A 26,031-nucleotide genomic window follows, 5' to 3' on the forward strand; every position below is an offset into this window, starting at 1 on the left:
ACAAAATCCTTTAATGCCACATTCTATAAATTCAAATCTTGTTTAGAAATACATCTGCAATTAATTCCCTCAACATTAATTTTTGAACAAGTTTAGGTTGAAGTATTGCAAATATACTGTGCGTGGTAATAAAAGATACTAAAAAAGGTTATCCTAGAATGATACTGATTTACCTTGTATGCTACAAATGTCTAAAAGTAATAATTTTTAAAAGCAATTATAAGAATAAAGACTAAAATGGAAACAGAGGCTAATATTTTATAAGTTTGTTACTAGGAACATCCAGTCACCCTAACAAAACTTTTAGCATCAAATCAAAATTCCCTACTTATTTCAGTCATTTCTGCATCACAAAATAGTTTTGCTTCTATTATTATGCTTCGCTGATTCCCTATGGAACACAGGAAAAGAAGATACCCTAGAATCAAACAGGAACTTGACAAAGCCATGGTTTTACCCTTTTTTTTTTTCCCCAAAAAATTCTGAATTTTGAGGACAGGGAAAAAAAGATAGGGGATATTTCTACCCTGCTGGTAGAATATACTTTTACTTAAAGAAAACAGGGTTTCTAATAAAATCAGCTTGGCACAGGTACTTAATTTTACATCTCTTTAAAAGGACTTGCTCTGTAACAGTTGTGATACTTAAGAATGTAGTATCAAAGTTTCTTTCTTTCAGTAGTCGTGGTTCCACCAAGTCAGTCATTTTCAACGAAACAAAAACCAATGAGTAAAGGTTCAGTTAACCATCCGAAGTGTTACAAAGATTACATTAACTAGGTGCTTAGGTAAATCGAACACCAATTGTACCGATTTTTTCAGTTTTTAGTTATATATCAGAAAAGAATAACAACAAGAACAAAGGAAAAGGATAGATTATTAAAAGATAATACATTTCATTTAAAATGTTACCTTAAAGGGAAACACAAACAATGGATAAAATAGTTGCTATACCCCTGTCACACTGAAGCAGCACAGTAATATTGGTGTTTAATACATATTTCACTACGCCAATATTTACGTGCTGCTAGAGTGGAACAAGTATGTCAGTTCATCCAAACATAAAATGAACATCTGATGATGAAAACATAGTTTTGAATGAATTTCCTTAAATTTCTAGAGCAGCAAATAATGATTCGCATCTTGACTGTAGTATGTAAACCATGATGTGCTGCTACAGTACTTTAAGGCCTCAAAAATACAGGATCCATCCAACCTAGCTTTATAGAAAAAAAAGTAACAAGAATAAAATAATCTTGGAAGTCTTTAATAAACTTACCTGTAAAATTAAAAATCTATTATGGTCCAAGTCAATTCCATGGCTTCGAAGAAGATTTCCAACATCCTTAAATGTCTTTTTCTTTCCACTTATGTGATAGACAGAAGTATTATCTCTGTAGGCCGTTCTGGATACATAGAAATTACTGTTAGGAATGACTTCATAATCATCCCCTTCCTGTTTTGAGGAAAAACAAAACCAGAAAACAATTGTTGGTATTAAGTCATAGGCCTACTTCAAAATTCACTCATTTCATACTGAAACTAATTCTATGGATTAAAAACTTCAATTGAACACGCACACAAACTGCCAGTAGTTCTCAATAATAACTCGGCTTAGCAAAGAATTGATACTTTTCCATGTTGCTTGGTCTCTTTCTCAAAGATCACAAAAAACCAAGAAGCCAAACCAACCAGCCAACGAAAAAACCCACCTCCAAACAAGCCTAAAAACGTTTATGATTGAGAAGAGGTAGACAAGATTCCTACCATATTCAAAACCCACACAAATTATTAACATGTTGACAGATTTAAAAGCTGCAGCTTTTAAAATGATGATTCAAAGAAAAGGAAGGAAGGTAGTAACGGGGTGATACAGTTTAGTTTTTTTATGTGGGAGGGTAAAAAGTGTGCCATTCATTTAAAGTAAAAAGCATCACAAAATAACAACTAAATTCCCTAGGTTTTCTTTTAAACAAACAGATGCAAAAAAAAAAAAAACAATTGCAAATCTACTTTAACACTCACTTTCCCTTACCCTTAAAAATTCTGTCATACTGAAGCAATGGCTTCTAAAATTTAGATAAATCAAATGTAATTAACAGGCAATGGAATAAAATCTGATTTACCAGCAATCTATTTTCCAACCCAACTTGTACAACAGAAAGCACAAAAGAAACCAAATTAAAATAGATGATTCTGTGTAATTAAAGCACTTTGTACTTTTTTTAAAAAAAGGAAAACAAAATTCAAAAGCCAAATCACCTCCCAATTTCATTGTGTAGTTTTCTATATTGTTAGGTTCCATCGAGTCATTTTTGAACAATCAATTTCCTACATTAATTATTAAACAGAAGCGAAAGTATCAACAGGTAAATAATCTAGACATTTTAGCTGTAATTGTCTCTATTTCTAGAAAACAAACATTAGCTTGCCCTTACCCATTTTAAAAGGACTTAATCACAGCAGTAGTCAAACTGAAGAAAGCTCCCTCATATCACAGATACTCAGGGGCCACTAACATTAAAGTTAAAATGCACTGAAATAATAAAGATGGTAAAACCAGCCAACTGCTATATTTTCAAGTTTAGCTAATTTATTCTAAAGCAACCAAAATATAACTTTAAAAATGAACCCAATATTTATAGTAAAATAATGCCTATTTAGTACTCAGGATCCTAAAACTGCTCAATGCTTTTATTCCAAAAAGGATTACTATGAACTATTTGTAATTCATTTCTTTAGCTAAAAAATTAATATTTTAAAAGGCACCACCACTCCCCCAAAATAAAATATGGTCAGAAGTAATGAAACCAATATTTTCTGCTATAATTACATACAAATTTCTTGAAGTCAAAAATAATAAAATATGCAATGCATTTAAGTCCATTTGCCTTGCTTGAACTTGTCAATAACAGTAAAAATCCCTTACCTTATCAATTATCTTTTGAAAATGAACTTCTACTGTACAACTCTGAATGTCCTTGTGTTCATCAGAATTATGTATTAATACTGAGAGTTTTTTAGATCTTATTTTTTGTGCTCGATAGCCAAACACAAAAAGCATAGAATCAATAACATTGGATTTCCCACTGCCATTTGGCCCGATAATACAGGAAAAGCGCTGCATTAAAAAAAAAACAAAAACAAAACAAGCAAAGGTTCATAAGGTCAAGCTAATACTACTGATTTTAACTTAAACTGTTAGGTTTTTTTTTTTACTTTACTTGCAGTTAAAACTGCAAGTATTTAAAAGTTTTTATTGCTAATCACGGACATACAACTTGAGTTTTCTTACATCAAGTTCTCCTCTCTTAAAAGTTTCAACATTTAATAAGAATGCTCTAATTCTAACGCAGACGTTTTAGAAAACTCATTTTATAGTTAAATTATCTAAGGGTTCCAAGGAAGGCTTTACGAAAAAAAATTATCTAAGGGAAAATACTATTTCAAACAAAAACACCGACTCCATTCAATGGAAAACTTTACAGCTAGAGGTACCAAAGATAACCAGACAAACAAAAGATAATTTAAGTGTTAAAATCATATGAAACGTGTGTGCGAGAGAGAGAGAGAGAGAGAGAGAGAGAGAGAGAGAGAGAGAGACAGACAGAGAGAAAGAGAAAGAATGGCTATCAGGATAAATAGGGAGTGAATTTTAGGATAGTTACAAAACTGAAACATCTTGTAAAGACGTTATTACCTTACAAGTTATTTAAAAGTTATAAAATAGTTATTTCCATACAAATACCTTATGGAAAGGTCCCAGAATTTTCTCCCCAGCATAGGATTTGAAGTTCTGGTTTACAATATGAGTTATCATAAGCCGAGGAGCTCCAGCTTCATTGGTCATTGCTGGAGGCGGGGGAGGAGGAATACTATTCAAAATCTCTTCTAAACTTCTATTATCAAGCTCCTCACTTGCAGTCTCTAAGTCAGTGAAAGGAAAGGAAAAGGAAGGCAAACGGGAGAAAAGCCTACATTAGTGCAATTAGTTCGGAGAACTAATGACTGCCCATCTTTAAAGTAGGGGATGGAGGGATGTTATTTATGAAACTTAGGAGTCTGTATTTTCCACTTAAATCTGTTATTATCTTAAACTCATGGGGGCGACTAAACCTTCAGCTTGATTTTATTAAAAAAGAAATTCTTGAAAGAAATGCCACCAGTCACAAAATTCTATATACCTATACCTCTTAAGAGTCAAAACACTACATCATAGAGCAAATCTGGGAAAGCCGTAACAAGCTATTTCCTGCTGTCTATCCTAAACAGGAGGTTAAATCCTAAGGCTCTAGATCCAATTATCCGTACCGCTGAGCACCTGGAACCTTCATTTTGGAAACTCATGAACTTCAGCGACACTGCCACGAGAGTTTAATAATGTCACCCAACTCCTGGACTCACAAAAGCTACAGTGGTTTCAAATAAATTATCGTCTTTTCTTTAAAGGCAATCTAAGACCACGGAGGTGAGGTTAGGGTCAAGAAACTTTTCATCATGCTCACAGTCATATTGATTGTCTCTGGGAAAAAAATCCACTTGCTCTTGACTGACCGTCTCGATTTTAGCGGAAATACAATAAAGATGTCTGTACCATTCCACAGGTCACAAACAAAAATTCACAACTGAACCCATTTGCTCGCCCCCATCCCTTCCAGCGCCGTTACACCAAAATTGCACGGGAGTCTTATCTCAAAATTGCCAAATGGCTCTCCTAAGCCTCTACGGGACCGACACCCGATCTTCAGACTTCAAACCCGTAGCCTTTAGCCCGCGCTCAACAACCCCAGCCAGCCTCGGGCTGGGCGCGTAAGCCTGCCAGTCCCCCAGCGCGCGTTCCTGCGGAGTCGCGGCGGGTCACTCACCTGCGGCAGTGGCTGGGCTCTCCGCGCGGCCGGACGGCGGCTGAGGCTCCGCGTCGCTGCTGGCGCCGTCAGGGGACGGCGGCGGCCCTTCCTCTCTGCGCCGGGCAGTGGAGGGCTGGGTGCCTTTACGGGGCATGGTTGCTGGGGCCGAGGGAGAGCCGGGAGCAAGTGAGCCCGCGGGCCGCTACACCGCGCCCGCCCCTCCCGGGGAAACCTCGGTCCACCGGCTTCCATGAGCCCCGCTTAACACCCCGCTCAGAGGCAGTGGGAGTTCGGGAAGGGAGCCATCGAAAAACACCAGTGGCAAGAAGGCAGGACTGGTTTCTTAACAAGACCTATATAAGTGGGAAAAACTAGAGGTGCCTGAGGATCAATCAAGGACTGAGCAACTGCTTATTTACTTTTTTAAAAGCTCTCCACCCGTCCGCCCATAGTATAAGCGTGTAATACTCGCTAACGCATTTCTAACGGAGGAACTCCCATATGCCGGCATTTCCGGACATTCCCACGCTCTCGGCGCCAGGGAGGCAAGCGCACCGACGTGGATAAACGAGTCCGTGTCAGGGTTAGGATCCCGTGGCTAGCAACTCTCTCTAGGACGGTGAGGACTTAACTGGCGACTTGCCGCCCGCTTTCGTCTGCCCGCCCTTTAGCTCCCGGTGCCGTTGACGGCCCGAAGCATAACGAGATTTCCCTTCTCTCCGCGGACCGACCGCTAAGGGCGAAGGCTGGAACCAACCACTAGCAACTTCAAGTCGGACGCTGGCAGCGCCTGCTAATTTTGGGGTGGCAAGAGTTTCTCTCCAGCTCCCCGGGCGGAGTCCCATTGGACAGTAAAACATGAAAGGTCACCAGCGAAGGCTGAGACCCGGTGACTAGTCCCTTGGCAGAAGAGAGGGGTAGGGGGAGACGCCCTTTTCCAGATAGAGACTAGGATTTTTTAAAGAAGAGATATGCGAGGCTCGGCGCCTCCCCAAGACGTCTGAGTAGCTTGGAAAAGTGGCGCCCGGGAGTTGCGCGCGAGAGCCCGGGCCGCCGGGGAGCGGCCGAGGGGGGAGGGGTGACAGCAAGAGAAATCTCCCAGCGGCAGCCTCAGCCCGGACTTCGTCGCTCCGGCTCAAGGCCTCTATTTTCCAGGCGCTCGCGGACAAGGCAGGAAGTAAGAGCGTGACAACCCTACCAGGAAGAGAAGTACTTTACCTGCGGGACAGTCCGCTCAGACCAAGGCTAGAGACGGTTGTGTAGTACCCACCTCCCCGATCCTACCGGTGTTTCGGCTCCGGGTCCTTCACTCGAAAATGGCGCCTAAAATACAAACTCGAACGGAAATTCGTTACAAATGCGCGCAATGATTTCTGGGATCCACTAATTTGAAAAAAAGTGCGGCGATTACCACCGCCATCTTATGGTCGCTCCTGCGCATGCGCGAGCTCCTGGCGGGACCTACGCGGTAGAAGTTTCTACTAAGTGAAAAGGAAAAGCGAGGGATTGTTTTCTCTGTGGTCTACAACAGCAGCACTATTATTAAAAATATTTGGATAAACAACCTGGCAAGTTTTGAAAAATATTTTTTTGGAAAGTGTAGGGTTCCGCTCACAGCAGGAGGCGGGCCTCAGTGGTCCAGAAACCCCTCTACAGAAGTGGGCGGGCTCACCGAGAGGCGGGGTCTGTGGCCCACTCGGATGACGTGCCGCGTAGAAGTATCGCGGGAAGAGGAAGGGAGCGTAACTCTTAAGAAGTCACTATGGTGACTGGGAGGTTGGGAAGCTTCTTGGTAACTGGTACCAGGTATTTGAGAGCAACCGCCACCGGTTTCCTGGAACTTGAGGTAAATCTCTTCACCTCTGGACCTGGTGGGAAAAGGGTTTGGAAGTTGTAGGGGTCACTAGATCCCATCTTTCCTGTTTTGAAGGTGTGTGCTTCGTGGAGCATCATTTTTTGTCTCCCTGGCGGCAGCGGGGCTCTGGGTGTAGCTTTTGGGATGAGAAGGAGGAAGCCCTGAAATTGAAGGGAGTAGAGAGACAACTAGAAGAAGACCTGCATTAGTGATAGCTTAGTCCACATGTGAATAGCGCAATAACGATTTTCGAGTTACTGGTTTTTAGATGATTGGTGTTACTAGTGAAAGGTTTCGGACTTTTAAAATAGTTTGACTAAAAGGCTCTTTAATGGAAAAAACGACTCGCCAGTGTTCTGGTTATTTTTATGAGGAAATTATCTATCAGCAAATATTCCCTAAGTAGCTTTTGTATACGTTGCACTGGATAAGACATAATTAGGATTAGTAAGCAAGTTTGGCAGTTCCTGTTCCCCGAGAACTTAGTTTTAGTGGGTTTTTAACCTGAGGTCTGTGGATCTGGTGGTAGGTGATTGGGCTTCACAGTTCATAACTCACGTAACATTGTATACATAATTCTGTGTGCATTTTTTTGGGAAGTTAGTTTTCCTACAATTTTAATCAGAATCTCATACTTGCTCCTAATTCCCTACATTGTTAAAGAGCCACCAGCTCATTTGACTATCTCCAGTATTCATGCAACAACTCTTAAGTACTTGATATTGAGAACTAATAGCCTCATTTTTTTTTTCTTCAACTTTTGCTTACTTAGGGTCTGGCATGTTAAAGCACCAAAAAATCTGCCTTCTGAATGAATTTACGTGATCACTCTAAATATATTATGGTTCTTCTCTCGAAGAGCATGAAGTCAGGTTCAGTGATTCTCAAAAAGGCGTGGAGAGCCACCGCCCTCCCAACCAATTGTAAGAATTTGGTGAGGTTGGGAGACTGGTGTGTTTTAAATAAGCATAGACTCAATATCGTGATATATCTTTATGTTTGAAGTTAAAAACTATTGTTTTCATAAACTATAGAAAATAAAGCTTAATGAGAAAAAGTTTTTGACTGGTAAGCATACCAAGAACATATAAGGATTATCTTTGAGAGCTTCTGGAATTTTTGCATTTCCAAAGGTTGTAAAACACTACAAAACCTGAGTTGGAGAGGTATCAACTATGCGGATCACCTGAGGTTGGGAATTCGAGACCAGCCTGGCCAACATGGAGAAACCCCGTCTCTACTAAAAATAAAAAATTAGCCGGACACGATGGAGCATGCCTGTAATCCCAGCTACTAGGGAGGCTGAGGCAGGAGAATTGCTTGACCCGGGAGGTGGAGGTTGCGGTGAGCCGAGATAGTGCTTTTGCACTCCAGCCTGGGCAACAAAAGCGAAACTGCGTCCCCACCCCCCCCCCCCAAAAAAAAAAAGACCAAATTGAGTTGTGTGTTTGGGGGAACAGAGCACAATGTAGTGGAAAGATGTAATATAGAAAACAGAAGCGTAAGTTCCGTCATTTTTTAGGTATATGCTTGACAGTTTCCTCCTTTTGTCAGTCTTGAGAGTATTTATTTATGAAACTAGCATGTAATACCTGTCTCATCATACTGTTTATGACTGTTCATCTAGCACATATTCCATAAGGATTTGATTTTGCTGTGTTTATGACACTGAACTTATTAAAGTATGCTAAGGATGAATACTGGGATATCAAGTTAGAGGAAGGGTAGCTTCTGAAGGATCTTGAAAACCAAGTCAAGGATGTTAGATACGATATGGAGGAAACGGCTTTTAGAACAATTCTGAGCCAAGGAATGACTTGGTAAATATAGGAAGAATAATTAACAGTAGTTATGTGGGATGTGTTAATGGGGAAAGAAGATGAGATCAGTCTAGGCTTTAGTTAAGATTGTTACTATATAACAATAAGTGAGAAGTGCCTACACAGTAGGACAGAAAAAAATCTGGAGTCATTTTGGGGGAAAAATCTATAGCTTTTGTAAATCGTCATGGTTCAGAGTATAAACCCTTGAAGTCAGTCATATACTATTCTTTGTGTATCCTTGAATTAGTGATAAGGTATAGGAAGAACGATAAGTCACAGAAACATAGTTTTGATAAATAAACTGACCGATGGCCTTAAATTTAATTGAACCTAACTATTGCCCACTCAGAAATTTTGAAAAGGGGCATAAACCAGGTTGTATAATGAGAAAACATAACAAACAGCTACAGAGTGACTTAAATCTGGAGATTTATATATACCACAAAAATAAGACATTCAGAATAAGTATAAATTTTGAGAAGATATTAGAGTCACAAGAAATAAAGACAATATTGTTGCCAATATTTTGGACATGTCTCATGAAATTAACAGAGTTTAATTACAAAGAGAAGCTGGCCTACCTGGAAGAGACTGGGTTACAATCATTTTGGAAAGTATTGCTGTAACCAGGTCTTATCTTCCTAGTTTAAAATAATCTGCCAGTAATCTCTATTTGCAATTTCAGGCAGTCTTAGAAGGAAAACCTCACTTTTTACATTAGAAAAAAATTATACCCCACAGGAAGGAATACGTTCAAAGAGAAAAATTGGAATTACAATTACAGTCTTCATTTTCAATTCTTGCACTTAAGCAAGGTTTTTTCATCATTTTAATAATACGTGTTTTGTTTGCCTTCTCATGTCATAACATTTCAGAAAGGCTGAAATTAGATTTCTGAGTAAATATTTTAAAAGATTAAGTTTGTAATTGTAAATATTTAGATAAATTAGATATTAACTAATATGATTTTATATAAGTATTGTATAAATATTTAGATAATATTGTTCAAGATTAATAGATATAGACACAGTGCAGATAGAAGTGAATATTCCTCCTGATAACATAAGCCCCTTGGTATATTAATGTTACAGAAACACATAACTTATCACCAAAAACCCAGGAAGCTAGAAGGCAGAACAGCTCTTCTTTGGATATATTATATTGAAAGATAAGTATGTTTTTTTCTGCAGGTTGGAATTCTGGAAAGGTATATTCAACAAGCAGTAGAGGTACAGAGTATGGCTTAAGAGAGAAAATAAAACGGGTAGTGTTATAAGAATAATTGGAACACTAAAATAGGTTAGGTTTTTTTTTTTTTCAAATAGCATACTGTTTTTTTTTAAATTTTATTTTTTTAATTTTTTTATTATTACACCTTTTACAGTCTAGGGTAACATGTTTGCGGCATAATGTGCAGGTTTGTTTATTGTAATTACCCTGTGCCATGTTGGTGTGCCTGCACCCATTCTCGTCAGCACTCCCATCCATTCTCTTATATCGTATACCCTGAATCCCCTCCTGCCCCCTTATGATGGCGCGCGCGGTGTGTGATGTTCCCCTTCCTGAGTCAAGTGATCTCATTGTCAGCTCCCACCTATGGGAGTGAGAACATCGTGGTGGTTTGTTTTCGGTTTTGCGGCCTTCTTTGCTGATAGTTTGCTAAGAATGAGCTTTCCAGCTGCATCCATGCTCCCCTACAAGAGGATGCAAACTCATCCTTTTTTATGGCTGCCCATAGTATTCCATGCGTGTATATGTGCCACATTTTCTTAAATCCAGTCTGTCACAGATGGACATTGGGTTGGTGGGAGGCAAAATTTTTGCAATCTACTCAATTGACAAAGGGCTAATATCCAGCAATCTACAAAAGAACCAAACAAATATACAAGAAAAAAACAAACAACCCCATCAAAAAGTGGCAAAGGATATGAACAGACCATTTCTCAAAAGAAGACATTCATTACAGCCCAACAGACACAGAGTGAAAAAAATGCTGATCATCACCTCGCCATCAGGAGGAATGCCAAATCCAAAACACAATGAGATACCATCTCACACCAAGTTAGTAATGGCAATCATTAAAAAGTTGGAACACAACAGGGCTGGAAGAGGATGGAAAATAGGAACAATTTTTACAGTGTTGGTGGATTGTGAAACTAGCTTCAACCATTATGCGAAAACAGTATGCGCAAATTTCCTCAAGGGATCTAGAACTTAGATGCTACCATATGACCCAGCCATCCCACTACTGGCGTTATATACCAAAGGATATAAATTCATGCCTGCATTATAATGACACATGCACACGTATGTTTATGCGGCACTATTCACAATAGCCAAAGCTTCCGAATCAACCCAAATAGCGATTAGGCTTTTTAAGATTGGTAAGTGCGGAGAGAAGCTTAGCACCAGACCAAGCGATATTAAGAAAATGTTCATTTTAGCAATGTAGAAGGAATAACTTACAGCAATATCTAGGATAGGGCACCCTCTTTTTTTTTTTTTTTGAGACGCGAGTCTGGCTCTGCCGCCCAGGCTGCGAGCTGCCGGGGGCCGGATCTCAGCCTCACGCCCAAGCTCCGCCCTCCCAGGTTCACGCCATTCTTCCTGTCTTTCATCCGCCTCCCAAGTTAGCTGCGGGACTACAGGCGCCCGCCCTCGTCGCCCCGCTAGTTTTTTGTATCTTTAGCTAGGAGACGGGGCTTTCACTGTATTTAGCCCAGGGTATGGTCTCATCTCCTGACCTTGTGATCCGCCCGTCTCGGCCTCCCAAAGTGCTGGGATTACAGGCTTGAGCCACTGCGCCCGGCCTAGGATAGGACCCTCTTGATTACAAGTGACAGAAAACCCAATCCAAATTGTCTTGAGAAAAAACAAATATTGTCTCCTATAACTAAAAAGTCAGGTGACTATAACTGGATTGAGGGTTCAGACAAAGACACAAGGGTTTGGTTTCCTTCCTTGCTTTGAACTCCACTGTGTTGTCAGTATTTTCAGGTTCCGTATGATAGTCTCTAGCACCTTTAGGCTCTCCCCTTGCTGTGGTAAGATAGCTACAGCAATTCCAGCCTCATATCTTCTAAAATTAAAATCCAAGGGGGAATGAGAGTTTCTCTTCCCCAGCATTGATTTGAATAAAAGTCCTGGGCCACCTGTGAAACAGTCTGTGCAAAGGGAATGGAATGCTCTAATTGGCTTAAGTCTGGGCCTCATGCCACATGGGCTAACAGTGAGGAAGTGGTTGTTGCAAAGAGAAATTCTTTTTAGGTAGGAAAAGAATGAACATATATATGCAGGGTGAAAAAACAACTTTCACTGGAAATACATTTATTAAGTACTTACTATATATTGGGTACTCTACCGGACACTTTACATACTTTATCTCATTTAGTCATCATAACTAATTTGTCAGGTAGGTATTATTATCCTCATTTTACATAAGAAAGAAAACAAAGTATAGTATCTTCGTGAAGATAAGCCACGAGAGTGAGTGAAGATAAGGTGAGAGTTTTAATAAGAAGGGATTCATGTGTGGAGAATGGTGATCTTATAAAAATATCATTTATTAGGGTTTTGTAGAAATGCAGAAATGCATAAAAATTGCGTAATCCCTTTCACTCAGATAATCCTATATTAAATATATAAATGGATAGATTAAAAGTACTGTGAGCATTGTTAAAACTTCAAACAGAACAGAAATATATAAAATTAGAATTTAAAGCTTTCCTTCTCATCCCAGTGCCCCCACTCTTTTAGAGGTCTCCATTATTAAGTGTCTTGCATATCTTCCCAGAAAAATGTTTTGGTATCCACCAGCTTAAATGTATCTCATTTTTTCTTTTCACAAAAGGAATTGAATTATATAATACAGCTGTATATCTTGCTTTTGTCATTTAACATAGACATCTTTCTGTATCAACATGTACAAGTTCGTCTCATTTTTAAAATAGTTTTTTTTTTTTTCTTTTTTGAGATGGAGTCTCACTCTGTCACCCAGGCTGGAGTGTAGTGACAATATCAGCTCACTGCAACCTCCACCTCCCGGGTTCAAGTGCTTCTCTTGCCTCAGCCTCCCGAGTAGCTGGGATTACAGGCGCCTGCCACCACACCCAGCTAATTTTCGTTTTTTTGTTTGTTTGTTTGTTTTTGTTTTTGTAGAGATGGGGTTTCACTATGTTGGCTAGGCTGGTCTCAAACTCCTGACCTCAAGTGATCCACCCACCTCAGCCTCCCAATATGCTGGGATTACAGCTGTGAGCCACCGTGTCCAGCCAAAAATAATGTTAAAACATAACCTTCAACTATATCAGCTATGCGATTTTTTAAAAATGTTAGTGGAATTAAAAGTATGAATTAAAGGTGACTACATATTTTTAAATTTGTGAATCACACAGTTTAGTGGTTAGAATTTATTAGACCACCCCACAGAAGAATTATAAGTATAGCCAATAAGAATAATACTGAAGTATGGCTATTAATCATAGCTAGAATTTCAAGGAAACGTAAATACCACAGCATTTAGCAAATGCATACAGGAATTGAGATGGGGTGGGAGTTGAAGGTCTTTACTAATTAAACCACGGTTGTCCAACCCACGGCCCGTGGGCCACATGTGACCCAGGACAGCCTTGAATGCAGCCCAACACAAATTTGTAAACTTCCTTAAAACATTATGAGATTTTTTGTGATTTTTTTTCTTTAGCTCATCAGCTATCATTAATGTTAGTGTATTTTATGTGTGGCCCAAGACAATTCTTCCTCCAGTGTGGCCTAGGGAAGCCGAAAGATTGGACACCCCTAATAAAGTAAACTACTGTACTGTTTCCTGTGGTTAAGCCTTTGAGTCTGTGCCTGGAAATGGTGAGCCTGCTTCTCTCTCTTTTCTACCATGCAAGAGATCTCAGCTCAAGTCTGCAAGTTCTGTGATGGCACCAATCTGAATAAAAGGCTTGCCTTTCCCCTTTCTCCTTTCTCTATTGGAGAAGAGATACAGGAGTCTGGTCAGAGCTATCAATTTAGGGGACTGTTGATAAAATCTGTACTTCTTTTAATAGGACCTTGGTTAGTGATAAGCCAGCCTCCTGTCTCTATTAACTAGTATGCAAGTGACCTAAAGAAAACGTGGTATAAATATGCTTGTGATCTAGCTCTTGAATTTCTTATCCATCCTTCACATTCTTGTTCACTACTAGAGATATTTCTGCCACTTCTTATCTACAGGTATGTTCTTGTTAACAAGTCATGGTCTCCCTGTTTATCACCTAAAATTTTTCTTATTGTTAATACTTTTACCTCTTAGTTTTATTTCCTAAATCTAATTCTTTTATTTTCTTTTTTAAAAACCATCTGTTTCACAGTTCAGTGACATTAAGTATATCCACAATTGTGCCACTGTCACATGCATTCATTCATCTATCCATCCACAGAACTCTTTTTCATCTTGCAGAACTGAAACTATACCCATTGAACAATAACTCCCTATTCTCCATTCCCCTAGCCCCTGGCAGCCATAATTCTACTTTTTGTTTCTATGAATTTGACTACTTTAGGTACCTTATATAAGTGGAATCATGCAGTATTTGTCTTTTTTCACTAGCTTTTTTCAATTAGCATAATGCTTACTTAGGTCTAACTCTTAATTATATTTTCCTGATTTTAACTTTTCCATATTATAAACACATATATCCACACAGGGATGTAAAATCTATAAACATTTAAATTTCTAATTTTTGATAGTACTTACAGAGTTCTGTAATGAATAGATTTGAATATACAGTCTCAGACTATGATGGTTTGACATGATTTATATTGACTTTATGATGGTGAGAAAGGGAAGCACTTTTCAGTAGAAACTCTTTAAATTTTGAATTTTGATCCTTTTTTGGGCTAGCGATACATGATATGATGCTCTCTTGGGATGCCTGGCAGTGGGCAGCCTGCCACAACTCCCAGTCAACCACATGATCATGGCGTAAACAACTGATAAGCTATAGTATGCAACTACAGGCTAATGTGAGTGTTCTAAGCATATTTAAGGTAGACTAAACTAAGCTATGATGTTTGGTATGTTGCGTGTGTTAAATGTATTTTTGACTTAATGATATTTTCAACTTATGATGGGTTTCTTGAATGTAACCCCTTTGTAAATTGTTGAGGAGCATCTGTGTATCTTGGTGTACATTCGTATGTATAGAGTGAATTCCTATGACTAGGAATTACTCCCAGTGTATATTGTTTATATGATACTTCCTTTGCATCAGTAGCTTCTAATTTAAAATATGGCATAGATCGTAGATTTGGCAGAGCCTTAGTTTTATTAATATTTACCTGTGTTTCAGCTATAAGGAAGTGTAGAGAGGAAATAATTTGTTTTGTATAATGGGAAGAAGGACTCATAAGACATGGAATTCCCCAAACTTAGGAAATGTAGCACCAATTGACCTACCCTTCAATAATGTATGGAAGTATCTGTTTCTCTGTACTGGCCAACTGGGTTTTGGGTATTTTGCGTTTGGCCACTCGAAGAACAGAACAATGTATCTGGTTGTTTTAATTTTCATTTCTATAATTATAATTGAGGCTGGGCATTGCTTCTTGTTTCTGATTGCTCATAACCATCTTTATGTTTCTACGAACTATGGATCTGTACATTTTTTAAAATAAAAGGTAACCTATTATCAGTGCCCTTGATCAAATGATTTCTAAGGGGACTGTGGTCTCTTATTTTCCTCTGTTTCCACGATATTGCTAATCTATCCCTGTCCACTGGGTCCTTTGCTTCCAAACTTGTTGTTTGCTTCCAAACATGCTAAGGTGTACCCTAATTTAAAAGGCCTTCATAGCTATAGCTGTATTTCCTTTAACCCCTATACTTATATACTTTTTAACACACACACACGTATATATATATACAGCATATTAATACACACACACATACTACTACATCTATCTACACTTACAGATCTTTAACCTCTGCACTTATAAGCTATGCCTACTGGCTTCATATTTTCTCCATTTGTTCATTGGACAAACGTTTACTGAGCACTTACTGTAAGGAAGGCATGGTTCTAGTTGCAGGGGATTTTTGGGTGCACAAAACAGACCAAAATTTCTGCCCTTATGGAGCTTACATCTTAGAAAGCGGCAACGGTAAGTAAAATACATAATATGACAGACAGACGTAATAGGGTATACAGAGAAGGCGTTACTGAGAAGTGACTTTTGGGCAAAGATATAAAGAAGGAAAGGGGAGTAAGCCATACAACTCTCAGGGTATAGGGATTCCAGGCAGGGTACGGTAAGTACAAAGGCTCTGAGGCAGGAGCATGCTTGAAAGAAAAGCATAGATGTCATTGTGGCTGGAGCAGTTTTAGTGAAAGCGGAGAGAGAAGGAAGATATTGTCAGAGAAATAATGGGTATATTACTCAGGGCTCTCTAGAGTAAACAGAACCAACATGGGGTATATACAGGCATACCTCAGAGATATTGCAGGTTGGGTTCCTGACCACCACAATAAAGTTAATATTGCAATAAAGTAAGTCCCATTAAGTTTTTGGTTTCCCACTGCATATAAAAGTCATATTTACACCACATGGTAGTCTCTTAAGTGTGCAGTAGTAATATGTCTAAGAAAAGAATGTACATAGCTTAATGAAAAACTACTGTATTGCTAAAAAATGCTGATACTCATCTGAGACTTCGGTGAGTCATAATGTTATTGTTGGCTGAGGATGTTGCCTGGATGTCAATGGCTGCTGACTGATTAGGATGGTGGTTGCTGAAGGTTGGGGTGGCTGTGGCAGTTTCTTAAAACAATAAAGTTTTTTGCATTGATTGTTTCCTTCATGAAATATTTCTTTCTAGCATGTGATGCTGTTTGGTAGCATTTTACCCAGGGTAGAAATTCTTTCAAAATTGAAGTCAGTCCTCTTCAACTCTGCTGCTGCTTTATTAAATAAGTTTATGTAATATTCTAAATCTTTTGTTATTTCAACAGGGTTCATAGCATCTTCATCAGGGATAGATTCTATCTCAAGAAACTACTTTCTTTGTTCATCCATAAAAAGAAACCCCTCCTCTGTTGAAGTTTTATCATGAGATTACAGTAATTAAGTCACATTTTTGGGCTCCATTTCTAGTTCTCTTGCAATTTGTAAAGCAATATGTTATTTCTTAAACAATAAGACTTGAAAGCCAAAGTGACTTCTTCATTCATGGGCTGCAGAAAGGATGTTGTTGGTAGCAGGCATGGAAAAAACATTAATCTCTTTATACACCTCCATCTGAGCTCTTGGGTAATTAGGTACATTGTCAATGAACAGTAATCTTTTGAAAGGAATTTTTTTTTTTTTTCCTGAGGAGCGTGTCTCAAAAGTGGGCTTAAAATAGTCAGTAAACCATGCTGTGTACATATGTGCTATCATTCAGGCTTTGTTGTTCTATTTATAAAACACAGGCATAATTCTTAATGGCCATAGGGTTTTTGGAATGGTAAATGAACATTGGCTTCACCTTAAAGTCACCAGCTGCATTAGCACCTAACAAGAGAATCAGGATGTCATTTGAAGCTTTGAAGCCAGGCATTAACTTGTCCTTTCTAATTGTGAAAGTCTTAGATGGCATCATCTTGACTGTTTCATCTACACTGAAAACCTGTTGTTTAGTGGAACCACCTGATTTCATTAATTATCTTAACTAGATCTAGATAACTTGCTGTAGCATCTAAGTTAGCACTTGCTGCTTCACTTTTTGCCTTCATGTTATGGAGAAGGCTTGTCTCTTTAAATCTCATGAACCATACCCTGCTAGCTTCAGACTTTTCTTCTTCAGCTTCCTCACTGAGATTTCTCAGCGTTCATAGAATAAAAGCGAATTAGGTCCTTGCTCTGGATTAGGCTTTGGCTTAAGGGAATGTTGTGGCTGCTTTGATCTTCTATTCAGACCACTAAAACTTTCTCTATATGAGCAATAAGGCAGTTTTACTTTCTTATCATTCGTGTTTTCATTGAAGTAGCACTTTCCATTTTTTTCAAGAACTTTCTCTTTGCATTCACAACTTGGCTGTTTGGCATAAGAGGCCTAACTTTTGGCCTCTCTGGGCTTTCAACATGCCTTCCTCACTAAGCTTAATCATTTCTAGCTTTGGATTTAAAGTGATAGACCCTTCTCTTGAATACTTAGAGGCCATTGTGAAGTTATTAATTCACCTAATTTCAATATTGTTGTGTCTCAGAAAATAGGGATGTCTGAGGAGAGGGATGGGGAAACGGCCGGAGGGTGGAGCAGTCAGAACACACACAACATTTATCCGTTAAGTTTGCCATTTTACACGGTCATGCTTTGCGGTGCCCCAAAACAATTAAAATAGTAACATCAAAAATCACTGATCACGGATCACTGTGGCTGATATAATAATAATGAAAATGTCTGAAATATTGCAAGAATTACCAAAATGTGATACAGAGACACAAAGTGAGCACATGCTGTTGGAAAAATTGTTGATAGACTTGCCCAAGGCAGGGTTACCACAAACCTTCAATTTGTTAAAAAAAAAAAAAAAAAAAAAAAAAAAAAAAAAAAAAAGCAGTATCTGTGAAGTGTAATAAAACACAATAAAATGAGATATACCTGTGACTGTGTATATATGATATATGATATATATAAGATACATATATAAGATATATAGTGTATACATATATTCCCCATATAAAGTCATAAATACATAGATCTATCTGTCTGTATATAGAGGGAGAGTTTAGGAGTTGTCTCATATGATTGTGGGAGCTGACAAGGATAAAATCTGTAGGGCAATGCTGTCCAGTAGGTTGGAAATTCAGATATGAGTTGATGTTGCAGTTTTGAGTCCAAAGGCTGGAAACTCAGACAGAATTTCTGTGTTTTAGTCTGGAGGCAGAATTCCTTTTTTGTGGGGGAAAACTTGGTCTTTGTTCTTAAGGCCTTCAGCTGATTGAATGAAGCCTACCTACATTATGCAAGGTAATATGCCTTATTTAAAGTTAACTGGTTGAAAATGTTATACTCACCTGTAAAAAAATACCTTTACAGTAGTGTTTGCCCAAACGACTGTGCGCCATAATCTAGCCAAGTCGTCACATAAAATTAACCATCACAATGGAAATCCAGATTAATAAGGGCCTTGGACAACATTGTCAGAACTTTGTTTTCACTCCGGGTGAGATAGGAAGCCACTGAAGAGTGTTCAGCAGAAAAGTACCATGGTTTATTTAATTTTTTTTTTTTTTAGAGACAGGGTCTTACTGTGTTGGCCAGGCTGGAGCTCAGCGGCATGAACATAGCTCACTGTAACTTTAAGCTCCTGTGCTCAAGCGGTCCTCCTGCTTCAGCCTTCCCAAGTAGCTAGGACTACTGGCATTCACCACCATGCCTGGCTAATTTTTTATTTTTTTGTAAAGAAGGGGGTCTCACTATGTTGCCCAGGCTGGTCTTGAACTCCTGGCCTCAAGCAGTGTTCCTGCCTTGGTCTCCTAAAGTGCTGTGATCGCAGGCATGAGACATTGTACCTGGCTGTGGTTTATTTTAAATCAGTCACATTGGCTGTTGTGGTGAGCATACATTGTAGAGTGGCTCAGAGGCTAACTAGGAAGCTGTTGTAGTAATTCTGGTTAAGAGAACATGGCATCTTGGATTGCGGTCATAGTGGAGATGGTGAAATGTTTTACATTTTGAAGATAAAGCCAACAAATGTTTTTATTTACAAGTTGGATTTGGTTTATGAGAGAAGAGTAAATGATGACTCAAGTTTTTGGTGTATGTAACTGGAAGAATGGAATTACCATTTACCAACATTTACCCCATTAAGAATGTGGGAGGAGCAAAGTTGGAGGGAAAATCAGGTTTGATTTGGATCTTTTTAAATTTGAAATGTCTGTTAGACATTCAAATAGAGTTGTCAAATAGATATAAAAGTCTGGGGTTCAGTAGAGAGATACAAACTAGAAATATGAAATTAATAGTTGTCACTATATGGTGAATACATTTACATTCACATTAAGCCATAAAACTGGATGAGTTCACCATGGCAGTGAGTGCAGATATAGAAGAGGTACAAGGACTGAGCCTACCATTTAAGGCTGGGCATATTAGGAGAAATTCACATTTGGTTATTTCCTCTGTAATTCTCTGTAGTTCCTTTCCCTCCTTAAACTGCTAGTGAAGTAAATGCCAACACCCTTATCAAGATTGAAAAGAAATCCCGTTGAGTTCCATATGCTGCTAGAGGACTGCCCCTTTTTCCTTATGAAAGTCTGTATCACTACTGCCTAAGAGAGCAGTTCCAAGAAGGCTACAGTTTAAATCGATTAGCCACCTTTTCTCAAGAGACATTTGGGACTACTATGTCTTACCTTACATCCCTGTTTACCTCAGTCTCCACATTCAAGACTCTTAATTCCCTGCATTAATTTGTTATTAGGATTAGCTGTTGATGACAGTAACTTAAATATGATGCAACTATTCTCTGTCACTTAAAACTTTGATGGTACAGGATTGATGTGATTTTCCACAAGGTCAGGAATCGTGGCTCTTTTTTATCTTGCTGTGTTATAGATGGCCTTGATGGCATGGCATGGGAAGTGTCACTCTTCCAAGTTTTTATTTCAATTATGCTGTGATTTTATATAACTTTTTTTTTTTTTTTTTTTTTGAGACAGGCGTCTTGCTTTTTTCCCCAGCTCGGGGGCGCGGGGGGGAATTTCGGTCTCTTGCAACCTCCACCTCCTGGGTTCCAGCGATTCTCCTGCCTCAGCCTCCTGAGTAGCTGGGATTACAAGTGCCTGCCACCACGCCCGGCTAATTTTTTGTATTTTTAGTAGAGATGGGGTTTCACCATGTTAGCCAGGATGGTCTCGATCTCTTGACCTTGTGATCCACCTGCCTCAGCCTCTCAAAGTGCTGGGATTACAGGCGTGAGCCACCGCACCCAGCGATTTTATATAACGTTTATAAGAAGTAATGAAATGGGTTCCTTAGATAACTCACTGTGAAATTAGGCAACGTGAACTTAGGTACTATTACTGTTGGGCAGTGTATCTGATGCAGGGCAGGCAAGCTCCAAAACGGGCTTAGCCCAGGAGTGTTCTTGGCGTGGCCCAAGAAAGAATTCAAGGGCAAGCTTGTGGTGTTATAGCAACTTTTATTGAAGCAACAGTGTACAGCAGCAGCAGAGGTACTGTTCCTTGTGGAGCAGGGCTACCCCATAGGCAGTGTGCCCAGAGGAGCAGCTCAAAGGTACTTCTGCAGTCATATTTGTGCCCACTTTTAACTATATGCAAATTAAGAAGTGAGCTATGCAGAAATTTCTGGAAAAACAGGTAACTTTCTGGTGTTACTATGGCAATGGTAAACTGATACGGCACACTGATAGGCATGTCTTACAGAGAGGTGCTTTCACCTCTTCTGTGTTTTAGCCAGTACCCAATCTGGTCCTGTGTCTGAGCCCTGCCTCTGGAGTTGAGTCCTGTCTCTTACCTCATTTCTACCCCTCACAGAATATAAAATCCAGATTGGGCCAGTAGGTTGATGATATTATAATAGCCACTGTTGGTTTCAGTATTATTAATGCCTTGGGTGGCCACACCTAGTTTCAAGGGCAGCTAGGAAACATAGTGTTTGTTCTAGGTGGCCAGATGTACAGCAAAACTTCAGATTCCTATACCACAGAAGCAGGGATGAATGGATATTGCAGGATAGCCAGCTGTTTCTACCATCTCCAACCATCTGTCTTAAACCATTAGTTCTTCACCATCTAAATTTTTTTAGACCTCACAGTGTATCATTAGCCAAATCAGTGTCCTTAGCTTTTATTCTGAATGATCCCTTTACTCTCAAAGTCTAACCTAAATCTGGTTATTTCCTAAGGAAACTGCTTTTCTTTTCTTTTTTTTTTTTTTTTTTGAGACACAGTTTTCACTTTCTTGCCCAGGCTGGAGTGCCATGGTGAGATCTCGGCTCACCGCAACCTCCACCTCCCGGGTTCAAGCAATTCTCCTGCCTCAGCCTCCCGAGTAGCTGGGATTACAGGCATGCACCACCATACCCGGCTAATTTTGTATTTTTAGTAGAAATGGGGTTTCTGCATGTTTGTCAGACTGGTCTCGAACTCATGACCTCAGGTGAGATCCACCTGCCTCAGCCTCCCAAAGTGCTGGGATTACAGGCATGAGCCACCATGCCCATTGCTGGAAACTGCTTTTCTTACAGATCTCTCAAGTAGAAGCTATTTTGCCTCCCAAACTCCCATACGTCAGAGTCTTATCTCTCATTACTGTATCTGGACAGTTGATTTTCTTTCTCCTTCCTCTCTGAAATCTCCTAGTCCCTTTGAAACAAGTCCTACCAGATTGAACCATTCTCTGCTGTGCTTTTATGCGGTCATCTGCATATCTCTTTGCTCTTCCCTCATTCAGTGAATATTTTAGCATCTGGCTAATTGTCCTTATCTCTACTACTCTTCTTGTCATTATCTTCAGCGATTTAAAATGTCCACAAATAAATCCCTGGCCTGTCAGTTACTTGACCTCAGCCACCCACTTTAATAGTCATAACCCATCTTATTGTTACCAATATCTATACTGGCTGTAAAATCTGTTTTAAGTATCCCATTGTCTATCTCCACTTGTTTTTGCTAGTTAACTTCTTCTGGAATCTTAATGCTAACAATTCTAAAGACTTCAGTAGGATTTCCAGGCCATTGAATCTACCACTTTTTCATGGTCTCTTTGACAATTTCATCCTATTCCATGGCTTTGAATATGATGTTTTTGCTGGCAACCCTCAAGTTGATATCTAATTGATATCTGCAACTCCAACTTCCCACTTAACTCCGGACTTAACTATATGATATCTCATTTCTCTTTGACTTTTCCATTGGGTTGTCTAATAATAGAAAACTTGCACTTAACATATCCAAGACAGAATGTTTGATATCACCCTTTCCAACCTGTTTCTCAGTCTTCCTCATTTCAATAAATGGCAACTCCATTCTACCTATTGAAACTTTACAGTCATTTTTTACTACTGTTTTTCTTTTTAATTTTTTGAGACTGAATCTTGCTCTAATGCCCAGGCTGGAGTGCAGTAGTGCGATCTCGGCTCACTGCAACCTCCATCTCCCAGGTTCAAGCAATTCTCCTGCCTCAGCCTCCTGAGTAGCTGGGATTACAGGCATGCGCCATCACGCCCAGCTAATTTCTGTATTTTTAGTAGAGACAGGATTTCACCATGTTGGCCAGGCTGGTCTCGAACCCCTCACCTCATGATACACCCACTTCTGCCTCCCAAAGTGCTGGGATTGCAGGCGTGAGCCACTGTGCCTGGCCACTGCTGTTTTTCTTAAATTCAATTCACCAGCAAATCTTCTGGAATCTTTCCTCAAAATATATTTAGCATATGACTGCTTCATGCTGCTTGTGCTATTGCCTTCCTTGTCCTTCTTTATCTAAGTCACTTTCATTTCTCTTCTGGATTATTGAAATCCCAACTGGTCTTACTGCATCCAGTCTTATTCATTTTCCCTCTGAATAGGCTCTTTATTGTTTACCATCCATTGCATCCATATAAAATGTAAGTCAGTTCATATTGCTTATTTGCTCGTAACCTCTCCACTGGCTTCTTGGTTCATTCAGAAGAAAAACTAAAGCTTTTATTATGACTTTCCAAGGCCCTGCATGTTGTGTCCCACCCTCTCCTTCCCTAATTTCCTGCCAGTCCCTCACTCATTTTATTTTAGGCATACTGGCCTTCATATTCTGACTTAGCTTTAAAAGAATAACTGGCTGGTGTATTTAGAATAGTTTGTAGGGGTAAATGTAGGAGTAGGAAGATCAATTTTGAGGCCACTGCAATAATCGAGGCAGGGGATGGTGGTGGCTTTGGATTATGATGGAGGTGCTGAGAAGTGACCAGATTTGCTGTGTATTTTAGTGGTTGGACTCTCAGATTTTGTTGCACATTTTTTCCTCTCAAGCCTCATAAATGTTGACCCATACTGGACCAAAAACAACTTATACATGATTTTTAGTAGCAAAGACATAGTTCTGCTACTTGCTCCCTATGTAAAGTTGCAAAGTTACCTGTACCCTCAAAATTGTCTTTCTATTATCTAAACCCGGCTCCTGCCCCAATACCACTGGTTAGTCAGATCCTCATGATCAATCCCTTTAGGCAGATAAAAACACCTCAATGCAGCATTCAGGCAGCTCTGCACTTCCCCAAATTGGCTATGTTTTAACATTACTTTTCTTTTATTCCCTTATTCAATCCCACATGAAAGTGCACATGTCATTCATACAGATGGACTCAGATAAATGGAATGTGTGGGGAAGATCGTTAAGTAAGGGAGAATCTTCCCAGTGTTAGAATGCCATCGTCTTACTTTCTCTGATTCCTTGGCATGATGTTTCTGAATGGTTGGTTAGTGATTCCTTTCTTATAAAAACCATACTGCTTCTATTATTTATAGGGGATTATTATTTATTCTCATGAGGAATTATCCTAATTATTATGGATTTCGGCAGTTTCAGGTTTTCTGATATAGAATCCATCATGTCTTTTAAATTTCTGATTGTAATAGTATATTCAGTTTTTATGTGTATTTTGTTATCTATTGTGTTTTCATTTCCAGAAGCAAATATTTATCCGCCTTTCTTCTTTTAAAATCTTTATAAGCTGAGTAAATTTCAATTATTGTGAAAAAGCAGCATTTCATAAAATGTTATTAGTCTTTTTTCCCCTGTCTAATCGGAGGGGGCCTGATGGAAGAGGGAGTTTGGAGGAAGGTGGAGAACTCCTAAAGACCAAAAAAGTGAACCTAGGAAGTGTTCCTAGGAGACATTGTATTTTAGCTCTGGCTGTGCTACACATAGTTTCATGCTTTTGAAATTCCACAGAAATCACCTTAAGAGAACTGGAAGAGAAAGAAGTGAAAAGAGTACTTTGAAATACAGCTTTATTTAGCACCTTGCTGATCTAAAGATTCTTGGATTCATGAGAATGAGAAATTATCTAAGGGAGGCCTACTGAATTCTCATCTATAGTCAGTACCTCCTTTGATGTAGTTAGCAGTAATTTTCAACTTAGTAAAGAGGATTTTTTCCCTTTAATTACACTTTCATTTGATTTATATTTGCCTGTTTAGGTTAGTGATGCTACTCAGAAAGAATTCTGTAAATGTAAATCAGACTCAGACAATTTAGCATTTTCTTGATTTCTATCTTTTTTTTGTGTACAACAACTATATTCATAGCAATGATTTGTGTCTTCTGATGATATGGCTATTTGGGGAATGTTATTCTTCTTTTCCTAAGTTTTTATTTGGCAATTACACTGTGATTTTTACATAACTTTTGTAAGCAATTTATTACCTCTTCCTTAAATAAGTCACCTATTTTTCACATTGTCACTGTAGTAACCGCAACTGTTGGGCAGTGTATCTGCCCCACTGCAGAATGTCACCCAGATTGGGCCACTAGGTTTATGATGTTGTATTTTTCCACATGGATTCTAGAATTGTAGCTGAGCCAATCAGACCCTGGATATTTATATCCAGTAGACAAGACCAAAATTGATTTGCAATTGAAGAGTTCCCAGTTTGTGGAATTTTTTGATTTGGTCACAGGACATGGAAATTCTTTACCTGACCAGATTTACTTAGTGGTGTTCTGCGTAGGACTGTCTCAAGCAGGTTTAGAGGACTCCTGGGTTTCAGCCCAAGGCTCTCCATCATCCCTTGGTAGGATTGGCACACCAACTAGTTTTCTTTTTCTTTCCATGTACTTGATGTCAGAAGGACTGAAGGTGCTCCTTGGGGTGCAATGATGTTTTGTTTGCTTTTTGTGTGTGTACATATATATTTGTTTTTAATGCTGACTTTATATTTTCTCTCCTTTTATTTTGCAGTAAATACAATCAAGTGGCATCTTAAATTTTTGCTGGAAGTGGAGTCATGAGACTGAAGATATCTCTTTTAAAAGAACCAAAGCATATCCTTTTAATAGTTGTAAATCTTACGGATTTCTTAATTATAGTATTGTTAAAAGTTTCTCTATTTTATATTCTAGTTGAAGAGTAGATTTTTTTCATTCCTTTAGTAGCTGTTTATCTAAATTGTTTTAAAATATTTAAGATCATGTGTTGTAGGTAATTCTCCAAAGTGAACCATTTGCTATAAGTCTTACTTTCAAATTCTTATTGACATTTTCTTATTGTACTTTACTTAAGTACTATACTTAAATACTTAAAACCAGTTTTGTTTACTTTGGTAGGGTCTTAAAAGAAGCTTTTTTTTTTTTTTTTTTTATAGACGGAGTCTCACTTTGTTGCCCAGGCTCGAGTACAGTCGGCAATCTTGGCTCACTGCACCCTCCACCTCCTGGGTTCAAGTGATTCTTCTGCCTCAGCCTCCTGAGCAGCTCAGACTACAGGCACCCGCCAACATGCCTGGCTGATTTTTGTATTATTAGTAGAGATG

General features: G+C 38.9%; 2 protein-coding genes across 3 annotated transcripts in view; one reads left to right on the plus strand and one right to left on the minus strand.

Moving 5' to 3' along the window:
* Positions 1 to 6,182, minus strand: part of SMC4 (structural maintenance of chromosomes 4) — a 36,083-nt gene extending 29,901 nt beyond the window's left edge. Inside the window, 5 exon segments of the mRNA XM_017848058.1 lie at positions 1,279 to 1,455; positions 2,929 to 3,120; positions 3,748 to 3,926; positions 4,865 to 5,005; positions 6,065 to 6,182. Of these exon segments, the coding sequence (XP_017703547.1) occupies positions 1,279 to 1,455; positions 2,929 to 3,120; positions 3,748 to 3,926; positions 4,865 to 5,000 (684 nt within the window). The 5' untranslated portion in view covers positions 5,001 to 5,005; positions 6,065 to 6,182.
* Positions 6,183 to 6,281: 99 nt separating this feature from the next.
* Positions 6,282 to 26,031, plus strand: part of IFT80 (intraflagellar transport 80) — a 134,345-nt gene continuing 114,595 nt past the window's right edge. Inside the window, exons 1-2 of one of the 2 annotated variants that reach the window (XM_017850736.1) lie at positions 6,282 to 6,692; positions 25,461 to 25,543. In XM_017850736.1, the coding sequence (XP_017706225.1) occupies positions 25,507 to 25,543 (37 nt within the window). In that variant the 5' untranslated portion in view covers positions 6,282 to 6,692; positions 25,461 to 25,506. Of the gene's footprint in view, positions 6,693 to 25,460; positions 25,544 to 26,031 lie in introns of those variants that run through there. The other variant, XM_017850854.1, reaches the window with a different exon arrangement.

Source organism: Rhinopithecus bieti, unplaced genomic scaffold (assembly GCF_001698545.2).
Source record: "Rhinopithecus bieti isolate Rb0 unplaced genomic scaffold, ASM169854v2 scaffold_55, whole genome shotgun sequence".
Classification (NCBI taxonomy): Eukaryota; Metazoa; Chordata; class Mammalia; order Primates; family Cercopithecidae; genus Rhinopithecus; species Rhinopithecus bieti.